The sequence below is a fragment of the Octodon degus genome, unplaced genomic scaffold (genome assembly GCF_000260255.1).
Source record: "Octodon degus isolate 3935 unplaced genomic scaffold, OctDeg1.0 scaffold00358, whole genome shotgun sequence".
NCBI classification, from domain to species: Eukaryota; Metazoa; Chordata; class Mammalia; order Rodentia; family Octodontidae; genus Octodon; species Octodon degus.
This window is the reverse complement of record NW_004524934.1, coordinates 174,683-194,623: the sequence shown is the minus strand read 5'-3', so window position 1 is coordinate 194,623 and position 19,941 is coordinate 174,683. Positions and strand designations below refer to the sequence as shown.

The window sequence follows — 19,941 nt, the reverse complement described above, 5'->3', positions numbered from 1 at the left end:
GGTGTAGTGTCCATAGCACTGCAGAGACCACCACCCTGTAGAGTCCCATCCTGGTCCCCACACCCAGCTTCTCCCCTCCTGCCCCCATGCCTCCTTGATTCCTAGGCCTGTCCTTTCTGATATCGTGGGGCAAGGTGAGAGCAGACCTGGGGAGGGTGGCTACGCCGAGGACTCGCAATCTCTGCCAAGATGATAGAATTACTGACAACTGACTTCCAGAAACTGCTGCACCAGCTGAATACCCCATTGGAGCAGGAGGCAAGATGTCAGCCAAGGGTCTGTGGCTTGAAACTAATCGAATCTGCACACAATAATGACTTCAGAATGACTGCAAGACTAAGGGACTTTGAAGTGAAAGATCTTCTTAGCCTTACTCGGTTCTTTGGATTTGATACGGAGATATTTTCTCTAGCTGTGAATTTACTGGACAGATTCATGTCTAAAATGAAGATACAACCTAAGCATGTTGGGTGTGTAGAAGAGGAAAAAAATATCCCATTGGCAACTGAGTTGATCCAAATAGGTCAGTATAGGTTCACTCTTTCAGATTTGATGAGAATGGAAAAGATAGTACTGGAGAAAGTGTGTTGGAAAATCAAAGCTACCACTACCTTTCAATTTAAAGAACTCTATTATTCACTCATTCAAAAGAACTTGCCATTTCAATGGAAAAATAGTCTAAATTTTGAAAGACTGGAAGCTCAGCTTAAGTAATGTCAGTGCAGGATCATATTTTCTAAGCAAAGCCTTCTGTGTTGTCTTATCTATCATTGCATTGGAGATCCAAGCACAGCAGTGTGTAGAGTTAACAGAAAGAGTAGAATCCCTTCAGAAAACATTCCAAGATAAATGGCAGAGATCTGACCTTCTGGCAAGAGCTTGTATCCAAGTGTTTAACTGAATATTCATCAAACAAGTGTTCCAAGCCAAATGTTCAGAAGTTGAGGTGGATTGTGTCTGGGTGAACTGCATGACAACTGAAGCACAGTTACTATAGAATAGCTCACCTCCCAACAATGTCTGAAACAATTCCTTAATTGGTAAATTTGGATATTTTTCTCTGCATAAAGAAAATTGTTTTCTCCTACAATTGAAACACTGACATATTATATTCAAAATAAACCATCTGCACTTGAAATAGCAAAAGATAAAAATAACATCACCAACCGAGTCAGCTCACTTTTGAAGGTACATAAGGTACAACGCTCTAAGAAATGGAGTCAGCTCATCTCTGATATATATGATATATATGTTAAATATATATATTTTTTCATCAGATTAGCAGCTTAGAAAACATCCTTTTTAATAACCTGAATTTTTAAAGTAGCCTTGAAGTAGTTTTTTTTTTAATTGCACATTTTGCTGTAGTCCCATGATCTAACTTCATTTAAAATTATAACAGCACCAAACATATGATACATATGTGAACTCACCACTGTTAGCTTATAAGCAGAATCATTATGAACCTTAGCATTATACCTAGTGGATGATCTGCTGTAGTTTCTGAAAATGGTCAATATGTGTCAACATACTGCTATTATAATTAAAACACTAAAAAGTAATTATATTCATAAAAATATTTTATATGTTCTTGCCATCTAAATTAACTTATGGTAACAATTTGTCTTTTCCTACTCAAAACTAAATGTCAACATTTAACACATCTATATATGATTATGAAACTTAGGTACAAAAAACTTACTTTTAACAGCTCCTAGTATTTAGACCAACTTTTTATTAGCTGGGGGGTTTTCTTCTTTACATAAATAGTATTGCAGCAACAAAAAAACATTGCTTTGAAGTCTTTCCCTACAACCCTCAACTATAGATTCTATAATGTTATGGTGGATTTAAGTTATAAAGCCTCAAAACATCACAACTACAACAGTGTGATGTTCTCTCTCCAACTTGGTAAAGCTCCCTAATGAATATAATGCTGTAGTAGGATTGTTAGATTTCAACTCATCCCTAAAGCTGAAGGCATAAATATGAAATACTTAATACAAGCCTGAAAAGGTGAACTGTGAATCTTCATTTCTAACATTAACCTAACTTTCTATATTGGATTAATATGTTCAGGTGATATTGAAAATGGCAACCTACTTAATTTAAATGTTCAATTTTTAATTACAAGGTTTATATCAAAACCAACATTTCACACATGCACTCTCTCAAGGCATAAGGGTTATATTCCAGATAAGGTAAAGGTTTCTTTACACCCATAATGCAAGTAATAATGCAATTTAGAGATGAGACTGTTATTGCTCTATGAAAATGCTTCTTTTTTTATTTTTTTTCTTGCGGAACCAGGGATTGAACTCAGGCCCTTGCGCTTGCCAGGCAAGTGCTTATTCTACTGAGCTATCTCCCTGGCCCTGGAAATGCATTTAAATTTAGACTTTTTTATTAAGCCAGAATACAGACCTATTAAGTTTCACATATTAATTGAACTATCTTTAATATTTCTTCTAAAAAACATACTGCTTGTGTCAATGGTAAAAATTTCTATATAGAATCTACTTTCTCAGACTAATCCCATTTTTAAAAAATTCTGTTATATTACATAGTAACTCAAACTCAATTAACACTTTGAACCCTTGCTTTACTCTAAGTTCTGGCTAGATTAAGTGCTCCCGGTTTTACTATGAATTGTTTCTACGAAACTGCTATTGCTTCTAAGTTCTTGTTTTTTAAAGTAAGAGAATATCTTCCACAAATTTCTATACTAGGTGTTAAGAAAAGTAAGCAGGCGCCCCTGTAATTATGAGATCACTGAGGTAGTATTTGGACTTTTCCACTTGAGCCAATGAATGTAAGATGTGAATATGCTATCAGTGTTGTGAACAGAAGTTCAGCGAGGCCTGAAGTCTGAGTCTGTCCAGAATGGATACCCACTTTGCTATCATGTTACAGATAAATGAGCATTGAAATGTCAACCAAAGAACCACAGTACATTCTACCTTTAAATTTTTGTAAACCATGCTGGATGGATAACTTCATTTCTACCACAAAGCTGATATATTTCAATGTTTTAAAAACATCAGTATTAATTTTGAGTAGACTGAGGTTACCTAATCAACTACCATTATGTTTGGTACTAAGAGATATACCTTTCAATAAAATTTATTGAAATGCAAAAAAAAAGATTCAGTGTTTCAGTTTTAATATTTAAATCTTTATCCATTTTGATTGTAGTTTTTTGCATAGTTATAGACATGTGTCTAATTTTAGCCTTTGACATGTGGAAAGCCAGTTGTTCTAGAATAATTTATTTAAGAGGCTATATTTCTTCCAGTGAATATAAATGGCCCCTTTATCAAAGATAAGGTGGCTGAGCATGTTTGGAATTGTGTCTGCATCTTCTAATGTCTATTTTTGTGTCAGAACTCATTAATTATTTGTATTATTTTCTTCTTCATTGCATTTATTTCTGCTCTGATCTTTATAATTTCCTGCCTTTTGGGGGTTTTGGGTTGAACTGTTCTTTTTCTAGGAGTTTAAGGTGCAATATATGGTTGTTCATATGGGCTTGTTCTGTTTTCCTGATGTAAGAGTTTATCACTATAAATTTCCCTCTTAAGACAGCTTCCATTGCATCCCACAGGTTCCAATTAGTTGCTTGGAAAATCTTCATTTTTGTTTGATTGTAAATATTCTTTAATATTTTATTTAATTTCAATGGTAACCTATTTAATGTTCAGGAGGGTAATGTTTAGTTTCCACATGTTTGTTAGTTTTTGCATTTTCTTTTGTCAATAATTTCCAGTTCCATTGCACTATTGTCAGATAATATCCATTGGTTAATTTCAATTCCTTTATGTTTACTTAGCATGCTCTATATGCTAGCATATGGTCTATTTTCAAGAATATCCTATGTGCAGCTGAAAAGACTGTGTATTCTGACACTGTTGGGTGGAACACTCCATAAAGTTCTGTTAAATATATTTCTCAACAATTTTTGCTTAGTTCTGATATTTCTTTGCTGATTATGTACATAGTTGATCCATTTCTATGAGTGTGATGATAAAATCTAGCATAATTATGTTATAGCTGCCTTGATTCTTCATGTCTTAAAAATTGTCTTACAGCTGGGTGCTCCTACATAGAGTACATATATATTTATAATTGCTATCTCTTCCTCTTGCAGTTTTCCTCTAACAAGTATGTAGTGATTTTCTTTATCTCTTTTAGTCACACTTAGTTTGAAGTTGACATTATCACAACCAGAATAGCTACCCCTGTTTTTCTCTGGGTTTTTACCACGTGGAGAATTGTCTTCCATCTTTGAGATTCAGACCATTAATTTATTTTTGAGTTAATTATATTTTATTTCTCTTTTTTGCCAGCTCAGCCCACCCTGAGCACAGGGCTGGAGCAGTATGTGTGCCAGGGATCGAACCACAGTACCCTGCACCTGCCTAAGTTTGCCTAAGCAGGTGCTTTAGACTGCTGAACTATCTCACCAGGTCTCAAGTGTATTTTCTTTTCTTTCTTTCTTTCTTTTTTTTCAGTACCTGGGATTGAACTTAGGACTCTGCACTTGACAGACCAGCTGTTATTCTACTGAGCTATCTCCTCAGCCCCTGAAGTTTGTTTTTTTTGTTTTTTTGTTTGTTTGTTTGTTTTTTTGTATACAGCATATTGTTGGATTTTGTTTTTTGTTCTACTCTGCAAGTCTGCTTCTTTATTGGTGAATTAGGGCATTTACATTGATGGTTATGACTGATATGTGTTGGGTTATCTTTTTCTTGTTGTTTTCATCCTGTAGGATCTTTACTTTTCCCCTTTGTTTTGGTTACTTGTTCTGCTTCATGGTTCTCTTCTGTTGTTTTTGAAGTTATGTTCATCTGGGTCCCTTTTGAAAATATCTGTCAGTACTCTTTGTAGTGTTGGTTTGGTTGTCATAAATTTCTTCAGCTGTCCATTGTCATGACAATATCTAATTTCTCCATTCAATTGAACAGATAGTTTTTCAGGGTACATGAACCGTGCTGGAAGTTTCAAGACCTGAAATATCTCATTCAAAGCTCTTCTTGATTTGATGATCTGGAGTGAGAAATCTGCCATGATTATGATGAACTTTCCATTATATGGGTCTTTCCATTATATATTCTTTTCTCTAACCGTTTGAAATTTTGTTTCTTTGCCTAGTTTCTAGGATCTTTATTATTATGGGTCTGGGTGAAGATTTACTTTGATTGTGGCTAGCTGGAGTTCTATATGCCTCACTTGTCAGTATGTCAGATTCAGATGCTTCGGAAATTCTTTACAACTACTTCGCTTTGTTGTTGTTGTTGTTTGATTTTGCTTTGTTTTTCAGTATTTAGGACAGGGTATACAGGGTCTACAAGGTCTCACTACATAGATTGGACTCATAATGATTCTCCTGTTTTCATCCTCCAAAGTGCTGGGATTACAGGCACACACCAGCATGCCCAGTCCCATTCATCCTCGCAGCATGCCCCTGAGGCAGGGCCAGCACTACATGTCAGGAATCAGACCCAGGGTGCTGGGTCTGACTAAGCAGCTGCTTTTGTCTGCTGAATCTCTGCTACTACTTTTTTTTTTAATTTAATGTTACTTTACTTTGAAGAATAAAAATGGAAGCATAAACAAATAGCAGAAACAAAGACATAAACAGAGTAACATACAATAATTCATATGTTATAGATTGGCAGAACAAGAATAGAAAATTAATAATGGTTGTTACATTACCTATGTTTGTTGTCAAATCTATTGCTAGATATAGGTATGAAAGATTGGACAAATAATTGAATATTAACGCTTGCTTTCAATAAACCTTAATTTCTATCTTGTCTTTTTTTTTTTACTTTTGATTCCTCAGGATAAATCCTGAGGGGATTTGACTGACCTTATCAGATCCAAAAGCTACAATTCTTGTTACATAGGTCTTGCTTTATCTTGGTCTTCACCATCCAGCAGAAACGTATAAAAATGAAGTATAAGAAGTAAAGCCATATTATTATGTTGAGCTGTAGAGGACTCAAGTCAAAAACTTCTGACATTGAAAGTCATATGGATAATCCAATACTGTTATGGACTACCAGACTATTTTGGTATATTTTGCTGAATTCACACACCTATAATATTTAAATGACAAAACTAAATAAAAAGGGGAATACAAATGAATGACCATTTTGTATCTGTATATCCAAAATAGCCAAGATAGATATACAGCTACATTCTCTTAATTCAATGAAAAGAGGAATATGTTCTAATAGTGTTTGTAAATAGGATACCATGTCTGCATCTTGTACAACAAATAACCACTCTGCTACTACTTTTGCAAACAGTCTTTTTATGTTGTTTGTGTTATGTCCAGCTGTTTTGTTGATACTGATTAGACTTATTTTTCTTTTCATCACCTTTCAGCTGTTGTATTGTTATTTCTGGCTTTCTTGTTATTTTTAAAAGATCTTTTCTTTCATGTTCACTAGCTGCAGTGCTGTCTTCAAGATCTGAAATTCTAGCTTTAGATTCATTCAAGCAGTTTTGAGAGCTCTCAGTGGAATTGTCAGTGTTCTGCATAAATACTTGAATCTTTTTCATATATTCTAATTATTTCCTATATTGTTTATTCAATATTTCTGTCATTTTACTATTCCCTTCTAATTTTTATCTATGTCTTCTTTTTTAACATTATTTTAAAGTGAAAAATAGTATTAAAACAAAAAATTACAGAATTTCACTTAATAAAATAATATAAAGTTCAAAGTATTTGTTGTAATGCATAGAGTTGTCTTCAAATTAGTTGGTCATATTACCAGTTATATGCATGCAAAATTGGAAGGAGAAAGAAATATATAAGAAATTAAAAAGACAGAAAGGAGACAAAACAAATTAGGTATTAACTGCTCCTTTCCATAGACCAGCAAAATCCACAGTAAAGTTGTGCAATCCTTTCTGCTTTCGTGCATAGGTGTATCTTTCCTTTGCTACCTCTCCTGTCCTCCTCAAGTCAGTAATTCCTTAACTTTAAACAGGTTCATTCTCTTTTCCCAGTATCTTTAAATTTTATTTTGCCTTTTATATTCTCACACTAAGGAGACAATATGATGTTTGCACATGTGTGTCTATTTTATTTCACTTAAGAGTGTGGTTCCTAGTTGCATCTATTTACCAATAAAAACCTCAAATTTATCCAGCTTTCTACCTGAATAATATTACATTGTGTAAAACTACCATATCTTCCTTATCCAGTCCTCAGTTGATGGGCATTTGGGTTGTTTCCAAGATTTGGCTATGGCAAATTACATTGCTATAAACATGGGTACACATATATCGCATTGATATGGTCTCACTTCTTATGGAAAAATATCCAGTAGGGGAATAGCTAGGTTGAACAGGACCTCAAATCTGAGCTTTTTAAGGTATATCCACACTTATTTCCATAGTTGTGAAACCAATCTCCACTCCCACCAAGAGTGGATAAGTGTTCCTTTTTCCCCATAGCCTCTCCAGTATTCATTATTGGTTGACATCTTGAGGACAGTCATTCTTTCTGGGATGAGAATCTCAGTGTTGTCTTAATTTGCATTCCTCAAATGACCAATAATGAAGATTTTTTTCATACATTTACTTCTCACTTGTATTTCTTCATCTGAAAAGTCTATATTCATCCCAGAAGTCTATATTCATCCCAGATACCCATTTTTGGATTGGATCTTTGAATTGGGATGGCCTGATTTTTTTTTAATTCTTCATATGTTCTAGATAGAAGATCTTTGTCAGAGGAAGTGTCAGGTATAATTTTTCCCAGTTTTTGGGTTTCTTTTTCACTCAGTTGGGGATTTCTTTTTGCAGAAACTGCAAGAAGATGAAACCCCCAATTGCTGACTCTTTGACATATTTTTCATGCAGTTTTGGTTTTACTTATGAACTCTACCTACTTCTATGCATTTAAGATTTCTACCTACATTTTCCTCTAGAACATTCAGTGTTTCTGTTTTAATATACAAATTTTTGCTCCACTTTTATTGTAGTTTAGTGCATAGTGATGGACATGGGTCTAATTTTAACCTTCAGTATGTGGAAAATCAGTTTTTCCAAACCATTTATTAAACAGGTTGTCTTTCTTCCAGGGAACATGTTTGGCCCATTTATCAAAGACAAGTGACTGAGTTTGTAGTTTTGTCTGCATCTGCTAATTTGTTCCATTGATCCTCAGATCTGTCTTTATGCCACTACCATTTTATACAAGTAAATTTCAGGTCAGAGATTGTGATATCCCCTGCCTCCTTTTGTTTCCCAGGATTGATTTTGATATTCTGGGTCTCTAATGGTTGCAAATGAATTTGAGGAAAGTCTTATCTAGCTCTGTGAGGTTTACTACTGGTATTTTAATCAGGATTGAACTAAATTTTTATAACAATTTGGGGAGTATGGCCATTTTCACAATGTTTATTCTTCCTTTCCAAGAGCATGGAATATATTTCCATTTTCTCAAATCCTCTTCAATCTCTTTTCTCAGAGTACCAAAATTTTCACTGTATAAATATTTTACTTCCTTTGTGAGATTAATTCCTATGTATTTTATTTTTGGGGGTGTTATTGTGAAACGTATGGTTTCCTGAATTTCTCTCTGTTTGTAGTTTGTGTACAAAACTGCTACTGATCTTTGGAGATTGACTTTGTATCTTGCTGTGTTATTGAATTTGGTTAAATATACAAGTCTTAATGAAGTTTTTAGGGTCCTCTATATAGAGTATCATGTCATATGCAAATAATGATAATTTCACTTTTCTTTTCCAATCCTTATTCCTTTTATTTCTCTCTATTGTCTAATTGTTCTAGCTAATGTTTCCAGAAGTATAGTGAATAAGACTGGAGAGAGTGGACATCATTGTCTTGTTCCTGATTTTAAAGTGAACGTTTTGAGTTCTTTCTATTTAGTATGATGTTCACTCTTTCTTTCTCATATATGGCTTTTATCAGGTTTTTAAAAGGTTGGACCAGTGCCAGCACAAGCTCCATGCCTGCACACCTGGAGTCAAGTGACACAGCTCATTAGAGTCGCACAGCCTGCCCAGAGTCCTCCAAAGCTCTTAAAAGATTGGACCTGCACCAGCACAACCACCACACCTTCATGCTGGGTGGCTAAGGAATGAAGCTCACCAGAGTCTGTCAAGCCATCCAGAGTCCTTCATGTTCTTCAATAATTGATCCAGTCACCAGGAAAGCTCCACTTATGCTTGCACTGGGCCCACAGGTTGCAGCTCTAACTATGTCTTCTTTACAGATATTGGTCAATTCTTTCATGATTGTTGTCATTACCTTTTGTACCTGAGAGATTATTTCTGATGCAACTTCCTCCATAGCCTGATGAAGTTATTTATTTTCTTTAGTTGATATCATTTCAGAAATTTCACATGTGTGACTTCCAAATTCTTTATGATTTTGTCTCCTGGACTTGTTTTGGATGGGCTAGATGTTTGAGATTGCCTTTGCTTCTTCCTTTTGACAATTTTGAGGCCTTCAATGTTCACTATGACCCTACAGTAATAGTAGGGTGAAATATAGGTCAGAAGGGCTTCCATCAAGAGTTGGAGGGCATGGTAGGCTCGCCACAGCTCCTGCTGTGTAGGGTTCTGTGTGGCTTCCACCTTGGTGGGTGGCAAACTTCAGCTCAAGGTTTGATAACGATGAAGGCATGCCAAAGCTCTGCAAGGCTCTCTCAACGCTTGGTGGGTGTAGGGTAGGGCTTACCAAGGCTTTCATAACCAATGGGTTAGCAACAGCAGCTCAGCAAATCAGGTCCCTGTAGCTGTTCTATGTGAACTTAGCTGCTAGGATGTTGGGAGAAGTGACTTCAGCTCAGCCAAGCTTCAGTGAGGTGGTGGGTGGCAGGACTCAACAGGTCCCCACAGCTGTCATCTGTGTAACTGATGTTGGACAGTGGGATAAATGGTCACATCTCAGCCAAGCTCTAGAATGATGTGTTTTTATACAATGGAGCAAAACTCATCCATGAGGAAAAATAAATTTGACACATTACTAGGTAAATAAATGCACCTTGACACCATATTTTTTCTTTTTTGTTTTATACAGTGTCTCACTATGCAGTTTGAACTTGTAGAGATCCTCCTTTCTCAGATTCCCCAGTGCTGTAATTATGGGTGTGCACCACCACACTAATTTCACTGACTGGCTCAGTGCAGGGCCAGCATGACATGTGGTTCCAGAGATTGAACCAGGGTCCTTGCACTTGCCAGGCATCACTTAGACCACTGAGCTATGTCTCTAGCCTGAAACCATACTTCTTCATATTTTCTTTTTTAAAAGAGAGTACAGAGATTGGATGTGGTGGCATGTGCCCATAAGCCCAGCACTTGGGAGACTGAAATCAGAAGGATCACTATGAGACTGATCTACATAGTGAGACCCTGTACACCCTGTACTAAATACATAAAAAGAGAGTACAAAATAGTATTAAAACAAAAAATACAAATGATACAGAATTTCACTAAACAAAATATGTTGACAGTATTTGTCATGTTGCAATAGTGTTGTCTTCCAATTAGCTGTTCAGATTACCAGATAAATGCATGCAAAATTGAAAGAAAGAAAAAAGTTATAAGAAATTAAGAGAAGAGGAAAAGGTAAAACAATTAAAAAGAGACCAAAAAAATAAGTATTAACTGCTCCTTTCCAGAGACCAGCAGAATTCCATAGTATGGTTATCCAAGCCATCCTTCTTACATACATAGATATCTCTCTTTGCCCCACTCCCTCTCCTGTCCTTCTCCTCATCTCAGTTATTCCTTCCATTTGAACAGGTTCATTCCCTTTTTATAGTATCTATTGTAACCTTCAGATTTTATTAAAATCTGATACTTTTAACACTATTTATCTATATAATTTGTTCTCCACTCATATTGATACTCTCAATTTGTCTTTATACTTTCTTACTGTGACCTCTTAGAATTGCCTTCTTCACTAAAATCAAATATTTTGAGGATGTTTCCTCTTGTCTTGTAGCTGTAACTGCCATTGGGTTGCTATACCTGGAAACACAATAGGCCATATTTTTGAAACCATACATTCTACAATTTCAGATGTGGTTGTGTACTTTAAATTACAACTAATAGATAGTGGTTGAAGAGTTGCACATCACTTCTAGACCTGGCCTGTCAAAACACCCAATATGTGATTTTCCCTACTTTCTTCTCAACAGCAAGCCATATGCCTGTGCTTAAAGCCATACCAGTCTTCATGTTACTGATTAATGAGATTATGAAAGCCTCATTCTTAAGGAATTATAGGGAGATGTCCACAATCACCAACAAATTGAAATATCCATAATCCACTTATGCAGGCAAAAAAATTCTAGCTTCTTTTAATTATTATGAATGACTACAGTAGTCAGATATTACAACAAAAAACATTAAGATATATAATATGTATAAATTACTTAGGTGATTGATTTTTTAAAAAGCTGAAAACTTTGCATTTCGTGAATGGCTAATGATGTGGAGCACTTTTTCATATATTTATTCACTTTTTTAATTTCATCCTCTGAGAAATGTGTGTTCATCTCCAATGCCCATTTCTCGATTGGGTCTTTAAATTTTGGGGCCCTAGTGTTTTTTAGTTCTTTATAAATTCTAGAGAGCAGACCTTTGTCTGAGTACTTATTTGTCATGATTTTTTCCCAATTTGTGGGTTGCCTTTTCACTTTGTTGGTATTTCTTTTGACGTGAAAACACATCTCAGTAAGAGCAGGTCCCAGTTGCTACTTCTTTCAGCTGTTTCCCGTGAGATTTGATTTTTGTTCATGAACTCTTTGCCTACCTCTATGTCTTCAAGAGTTCCTCCTACTTTCTCTTCCAGGAGATTTAGTGTCTCTGCTTTAATGTTTAGATCTTTAATCCATTTTGACTTTAGTTTAGTGCATGATGTTAGACCTGGGTCAAGTTTGAGTTTTCAGCATATAGAGAGCCAGTTTTTCCAGCACCATTTGTTAAAGAGGCTATCTTTCTTCCAGTTAGTATGTTTGGGCCCTTTGTCAAAGATAAGGTGGCTGAGTGTGTTCATAGGGGCTTCAGCATCTTCTAATCTATTCCATTGATCCTTAGGTCTATTTTGTTGCCAGTACCATGCTGATTTTATCACAGTAGCCTTGTAGTATAATTTCAAGTCAGGAATTGTAATGCCTCCTGCCTTGTCTTTATTGCCTTTGCTATTCTAGGTCTTTTCTGGTTCCAAATAAATTTTAGGAATGATTTCTCTAGATCTGTGAGGTATGTTGGTGGTAGTCTGATAGGGATTGCATTAAATCTGTACAGCAATTTTATGGCTGACACTGACAAAAGTTCTACAATCTGAGGTACAGGATCTCAGGATAAATCCTGAGGGGATTTCACCGACATTCTCTTGTTGCATAAGTCCTGCTTTACCTTGGTTTTAACCATCCAGCAGAAAAGAATAAAAATGAAATATAAGAAGTAAAGCCATGCTGTTATGTTGAGCTGTAGGGGACTCAGGTCAACAATTTCTGACATTGCCAGTCAAGTGGAAGACCCAATACTATTAGGGGCTACTGGACTCTTTTAGAATATTTTGCTGAGTTTACACACCTATAATATTCAAATAATGGAACTTAAAAAAAAAGGGTGTACAGATGAATGTCCATTTTGTATCTGTGTATTCAAAGTGTTTAGGATAGATATATATTTACATTCTCTTAATGAATAGAGTGATTTGTTCTAATGGTGTTTGTAAATAGGATATCAAGTCCACATCTCGTACAGCAATTAACCACTAAGAAGAACGTATGCAGTGTGTTAATTATTAAACCTGTCCTACCAATTTGGTTTGAAACTGTCTCATTGCTATTTGTTTATCAATAAAATTATGGGGGGAAAATTTAAAAAATGAAAAACATTTAAAGAATATGAATAAAAAATTATATATTTTTACACAGAAAAAAATAAAAAAACTGAAAACACAAACTTATGTAACACAGTAGGAAAACATTTGATAAGACAATTGCTGGATTTAAAAGGCCAACTAAGGGTCTATTGAGATAATAGCTCAAGAGAATTAGTTCAATGGAACCAGCAGTATATGCTGAAGAACATTTTTCTAGTTTCCAGAAAGATATTATACAACATACATAAGCTTGAGTTGGAACTTGTGGAGAGCTGTGAAGGACCGCACCTACAAGATGGCGCTGGTTTCCACCTTCCACCTGGGAGACAGTGAATGTGGCTGAAACGCCGTAGGTTCTAACAGATTCAGCCAAGGACTTTGTCATCTTGAAGTCCAGGGGATCATGGTATCTATCACCTTGGGCGTCCTGAAAAACAGGATACACCAAGGAAAGCTCTGACGGGACCGTCCTCTCTAAGGTTTTCTTCTTTAGTTTAAGCTTTTTAGAATAAAGTAGCTCTTGTAGAGCCAAAAAATTGGGTGCGAAGTAGACGCGCCCATGATTCAACTTATACTTTCACTTTGGAGTTCGCTCGTAGGCAAACTGGATTCGCTCGTAGGCAAACCTTAGCACTCCTACTTTATCTACAGATAGGAGCCCTAAACCCCGCTTTTGTCGCTGATCCCCAACTTACCCGGGGATTTACCGGTGCACCCCCTGACCACTGAAGGTTCTGAGCTGATGGCTTGAGATGGAGTCCCCGTACGGGCCACCACTTGTTGCGCACGACCTCACCAGCAAGGAAGACGCAACACACAGCTCTTCCTTCAGCGGTTTATTCAGGCCCCTGATTACAAGCTTCTTCTTCCCCAATCCCCCAGACCTTGGCTAATATATACTCCCGAGCCCAATCCCAGTGCGCCACGTGGGGATCGCCCATGGGTCCAGCATATGCGGAAGCGAATCATGACTGCAGCCCTGGCCATATAAGGAGTTGTTGTGCACAGAGAGCACTCACCCACAGGGAGTGGAAGGTGGAAACCAGCGCCATATTGTAGGCGTGGTCCTTCGCAGCTCTCCACAGGAACTGGCTGTTTTGAGAGCAGAAGTTAAAGATAGAGAAAATAACAGTTCAATAAATGAGGAAAATTCAAGTGATTCCAAACTCTAACTAATCAGAATAAAATTGATAGATTGGATATTTAAGGCAAAAGACTAATTTTTTGACTTCTAGTTAAAGACATGAAGTCCTATGCATAGGTCATACTCTGGAATTTCCAGGGGCTGGCCAGATAGTTTGACCAACTAAGCACCTTCTTAGGCAAGCTCAGGGACCTGGATTCTATTCCTGACACCATATTCTATGCTGGCCCCATGCTGGCCCTGCCCCTAGTCATGCTGAGCCAGCCACCGAGTCCAGGCATGGTGGCGCACACCTGTAATCCCAACCCTGGGAGGCTGAAAACAAGAGGATCGCTAGGAGTCCAAGCTGCATAGTGAGACCCTGTACAAAATTCATTACAAATAATAAAAATAAATAAAATAATAAAAATAATATGGAAATTTATTTCCTAAATAAGGTTTTTGTTTTATATCATCCTAAATTATCCACCATTAAGTTAACAGAGAAAACAGGAAAATAATAGGTAAATATGATAATTATGTTTAAGACATAAATTTTTTTGTTACCAACTAGCTGTAATGCAAAGATAACATGTTCCCTTCAAAGTCATAGAACCATTATTGAAGAACAATGATAAAGGTTCCACTGTTTAGCAATGATTTGCTGAAATTTAAGTTTATCAAATGAATACAGAGGTACCTCCTCCCTCCTTATCAGGTCAATAGTACTTCTAACTACAGAGCACCAACAAATCAGATTATAACAACTATATTCAAGAGTCCTTCCAAGAAAAGGATACAAAGTATGGGCTGCTGACCAAATCTTTAAACATATTGTTTTCAACTAAATGATAATAAGTGCAAGTGTGACATACACTCACAGGTGTTGTGTGATCCAGAAACTCAACTGATTATATTCTAGTTTTAAATACAGCCTTGTTTGTGAATGCTGTAATATTTCTCACATAAGGACATTACATATACCTAGGTTCAATTGGAATTACTGAAATATATTATCACACTTAAATTCATTTCTTTCTGTCCAACATTCCTTGTTGCCTAAAATTACTTGATTCTTATTCACATTGTGTAAGAGACATCAGCTTCTGCACATACAGATTCACATACCTTATCAATATATTATTTTCATTTTTATCTATAAAAGAACAACTGCTGGTGTTCAGCAGTCCCTGACCTATATGTTTCATTAATATTAATTTCAGTGATTCTCAGGAAAATTATGATGACAGGTATAGCCAGTGAACCATGAAATGAAGAGATTATTACCTCTAGTGATGTAATGGTGAGGTGAGCAAAAGTAGAGTATCTTTATCTCTTGTTAAAATTATCAATAGAATCCATAGACATCATCTATTCAACACCAGATTTAAGGTATTCTGCTGCTTAGAGATGCTTTTATGGGTCCGGCCAGATAGATCAGAGGACTAAAGTGCCTGCTTAGGCATAGCACAGCATCCAGGGTTCATTCCCCGGCCTGCCGTACCAGCCCTGCCCCTAGGGTACGCTGAGATGGCAACTGAGACTGCGTGTGGTGGTGCGCACCTGTAATCCCAGCATCTAGAGGCTGAGAACAGGAGGATCACTACAAGTCCAATCTGTGTAGTGAGACCCTGTAGACCTTGTACTAAAATGAAAAAAAAAAGAAGTGAGAGAGAGAGAGAGAGATGCTTTTATGGAAATTTTTCTCTGTCATGAAAGACTTGTGCATGTTTGCCCTAGTTTCTATGATCTCCTTTGTTTCTATTTACTAAGTGTTTTCATCTTATTCCTTTTCTCAAAAATGGTTTTTCCATCCTGTGATTTTCACCCAAAAGATAGGCAATCACAACAGGCTTAGATGTGCTTCTCCTCTGCCCCACTTCCAGGCAGCTGTCACCAGACTTGATAGATAAAATATTACAGATCTTTCTCTGCTAATAAGCAAGGGAGCTACATTCCCAACTTCTCTAAGTTATCCACATGAGTCAAAAATGTAACCTAGACTATAGTATCACAAACTATATGGACATGCAGTTATTATGCCTTCCTATTGCTATCCTCTTCCTCAGGCATCAGTGAATTCGAATCTGTTCCAGAGAAACCACATTAAAAAATAGAAATAATGTTTACATAGTCGTGAAGTTACACATCAACCAACTCTCATTCACATAAATGCTTCCAGTAAATTTCCTCTCTTCTCAGATTTACTAGAGTCCATTTTTAACCAAAATGCTAGATGCATTTTTCTGTTTTATTTTCTTTGAGCACTCAGTTGGAAATGGTATTTTTGAATCCAATTCATTATGTGTAGTTATTTGTTTATCAATAGCAGTGAATTGTTGAATGATCATTAGCTTATTTACAGAGCTAATCTAGTTTCTTCTGTGTTGACTGGAATTTGGGAAGCTGTACTGTTACTGAATAAATCGATAGTGGCCATATTTAGTTAACTGAAACACTGTGACGTTTTCATTACAGCAAGAACAAACCAAAGCAAGAGCAACTTTGGTTGTGGGGCATTAAAAATATTCAGTGTTCAAATTTAGTGCCCTTAATTTATAAATACACAAAAAATTCACAGAGCTAACAATAAAGTAGGTGATATCTTCAGTGCTTTTTATACAGGATTGTGCATGAAAATTAGTTTTACTAAACACAGGAATAACTTGCTGAGAAGAGGATAGTGTACTCTCTACTTTTTTGTTAATACAACTTTCAACATGATTAAGGCACTGTGAACAATTCTGGCAGCTGTCATTGTGATAGAGGGAAATGATATATTTTTTATGCATCTTCAAGAAAAAAAAAGAAATAGGTTGGTCTCCAAATTTGACTTTAAATTTTGGGTGCAAAATACAGATAAGTTGACAGAATTTGAATCAAGCCTGTGTTCATAATCATATGAGATAGAGGTTTCAGAGGATCAAATACTATAGTACATCTGATTCTTCTCAATTTGTGCCTTAAACAAGGCACAATAAACATTTTATTTGACATGTTTTTAAGGCTCTTCTGGCATAGTTTCTGTCAACATATATTTTCAGCTTTTAATTGTTTTAAAATTCTCTATTTTTGTCCTAAAAAAATTTGAAAACTTTTTTCACTAGGTATACAATTATGGGTCAATTTCTACCTCTCACCCCAACAATTATTTTAAAGCTTCCAACTCATTGTCCTCTAACTTGCATAATTTCTTTTGAGAAATCAACTTAAATTCTCATATTTTTCCTATGTATTTTTTTTGTATTTTAGGGAAGGGTCTACAGGGTATTTAGCATCTCGCTACTAGATCAGACTCATTGTGATCCGCCTGTTTACCACCTCCCACGAGCTGGGATTACAAGCATGTGCCACCACATCCAGTCTCAACTGCCTTCTCATTTATTAATATCCATGGGGATAATGGGACCTGAACTATTAGATGCTAGGTGGATCCATTTGAGGAGGCAGGCAGCTACAATTAATGAAGTGATGGCCATGGTCAGAAGAGCATTTAAGAAACCTGATTTCTGCAAAAGTTAACACACCATGAAAATATCCTTAACATTCATACTAACCTCTCCAAATCATCTTAAAGCATCACCAAAAGTCATACACATCCTTCTCACAATGTAATTTTTTGAAAGATTTTCATCCTTATCAAAGTGGCCTTTCTCTTTTCCTGAGTCTTTATTTAAGTGGAGTCCAGATGAAGAAGTTATAAAAGCTTGCATTCTGATTTCTTTCCTTGACATTAGACAGTCAGGAATGTTGTTATATGAAGTCATAACACTTAAGACAACAATAGTCTGCAGAAGTCTGCAGAAGATTCCTAAAAGGGAGTCATAAAAGTCATTATCAGGAAATGCATTAGAAATCAGATTGTCTAAAAACATAAAGAAAATCAGGAATAAGCTTTCTGTAGGACATGAATAATTTCTTCTGAGGTGTAGCTGGTCATTTCTGACAAAATATATTTTCAATTTTTATAATTATTGATGAGGCTAAAAGTTTTTCATAGGAATACAGACATAATTATTCAGCAGACAATCATAAAAATAGTTTTTAGCCAGTTGTTTTTGTCATGGAGTCAAATAATGTCATTTTTCTGTTTTGTCCTTTATTTAAAGAACATCGTCAAGAAAATATATGAACTCTCCTTTTTTGAATACCTTTCTTTTGCCAAACTTTTCAAAATTTCTCTTTATTTTGATATCACTAAGATGAATATAGATGTAATATTTTCCTAGATATGTCCTTCATGGCTTGTTTTACCTGTTTGTTCCTCAAAGTATAAATGAATGGGTTCAGTAAAGGGGCAATGGAAGTATTGAGCAAAGCTATTCCCTTATTGAAAGCAACTCCTTCTTTTGCTGATGGCTTTATGTACATGAAAATGCAGCTTCCAAAAGAAAGGGAGATGACAATCATGTGGGCAGAACATGTGGAAAATGCCTTTTTCCTTTGCTGAGAAGAAGGGATCTTCAGAATGGTCTTCATGATATTTGTGTAGGAAACAATCACCATCACCAGTGTAACCACCAAGGTCATAATTGCCAAGATAAAGTCAACCAGTTCTAATACACTTGTGTTTGAGCAAGATATTTCTATGAGGGGTCCATAGTCACAATAATAATGATTCAGCACATTGGAGGCACAGAAATCTAGGTGACTAGTCAATATGATTGGGGATAAAATTATCAGGAATCCACATAACCAAGAACAGAGAACCAGCTGTGTGCACACTTTGTTGTTCATGATCGTGGTGTATTGTAGGGGTTTGCAGATGGCCACATAGCGGTCATAGGACATGGCTGCCAGAAGGTAAAACTCTGTGGCCCCAAAGAAAATGGCAAAGAAATATTGAGTGAAGCATCCAGCAAAGCTGATAGTCTTATTCCCAGTTAAGATGCTAAACAGAAGTCTAGGAGTAAAAGTGGATGTAAAGGAAATTTCCAAAAAGGAGAAATTCCGGAGGAAGTAATACATAGGAGTCTGAAGATGGGAATCCAGTAGTGTGAGGGTGATGATGGTCAGATTTCCAATGATGCTGCATATGTAAGTGATGAAAAGAAATATAAAAATTACAACTTGAAACTCCAAGATGTCTGATAGTCCAAGTAAAATGAATTCTGTCAAATTTTGGCTTTTCATTTCAAACCTTTGTTGCCTGTGAATAGACAAAGAATTAAGTCACAGGTGAAAAACAGACTTTAGGTCTGTTTATAAGGGGCTACATTTCTATGCTGAATAGTTTAAGTGTCTTTCAACTATCAGTGCGAGTCAATTAGGATTCTCTGTTGTATAGGGACTAGAACTGGACAAGAATTATTGTCTTAAATTCTCATTATGAAGATTTTTCTCTGTAACTCCTTTTCAAGATTTTAATGTACTCTTATAACCTACTTTGCAAACCAATGTGTGCTCATTTTCTCTATTTTATGTTTTTATTTCCCCTTTGAACATCCCTCTACTTATAATTTTTATGGCAGTGATATCTTATTTCTATTGGCCTCTTGGTATGAGTAAGTGAAGAAGTAAGATTAAATAACAGTAGAAAAATCTTTCATAGGAATCAGCAATACCATTAAAACTGCTATCTAATGATTCCTAGCTTTAATCTGAATTTTTAAATTCACAGACCATGAAAACTAACATCATTATCCTCTCTATATTTTGTGCAGGTATCTGCGGCCCCTCAAATCCCAGTTCTGCAGAGGGCTCAGCAGAGGAATAGGCAATATATCTCCAAGCAGATTCCTACTTTCACATTTTTTCCATGTGCTTGATTAACATCTTTATAATGTTGTTTTGGCTATAGAAATGAAGTTCAGATCAAAATTTGTAAGCCTTGGGCTGGAGAGATGGCTCAGTGGTCTAAGGCACCTACTTAGAACAAGCTTGGCAAAGCATCAGGGACCGCGGTTCAATCCCCCAGCACCACATGC

At 36.1% G+C, this 19,941-nt stretch overlaps 1 protein-coding gene and 1 pseudogene across 1 annotated transcript; one reads left to right on the top strand and one right to left on the bottom strand.

Moving 5' to 3' along the window:
- Window positions 1-189: 189 nt before the first annotated feature.
- On the top strand, window positions 190-1,448 carry LOC101585050 (annotated as a pseudogene).
- A 16,763-nt stretch (window positions 1,449-18,211) lies between these two features.
- Window positions 18,212-19,147, bottom strand: LOC101584657 (olfactory receptor 6C4-like). The gene has a single exon (XM_004648167.1). It carries the CDS (start codon window positions 19,145-19,147, stop codon window positions 18,212-18,214), a length of 936 nt encoding a protein of 311 aa, XP_004648224.1.
- Between the last annotated feature and the right edge of the window lie 794 nt (window positions 19,148-19,941).

Bases quoted from the DNA above. Each gene is read 5' to 3' on its own strand.
- LOC101584657 (XM_004648167.1), bottom strand. From the start codon at position 19,147: ATGAAAAGCCAAAATTTGACAGAATTCATTTTACTTGGACTATCAGAC.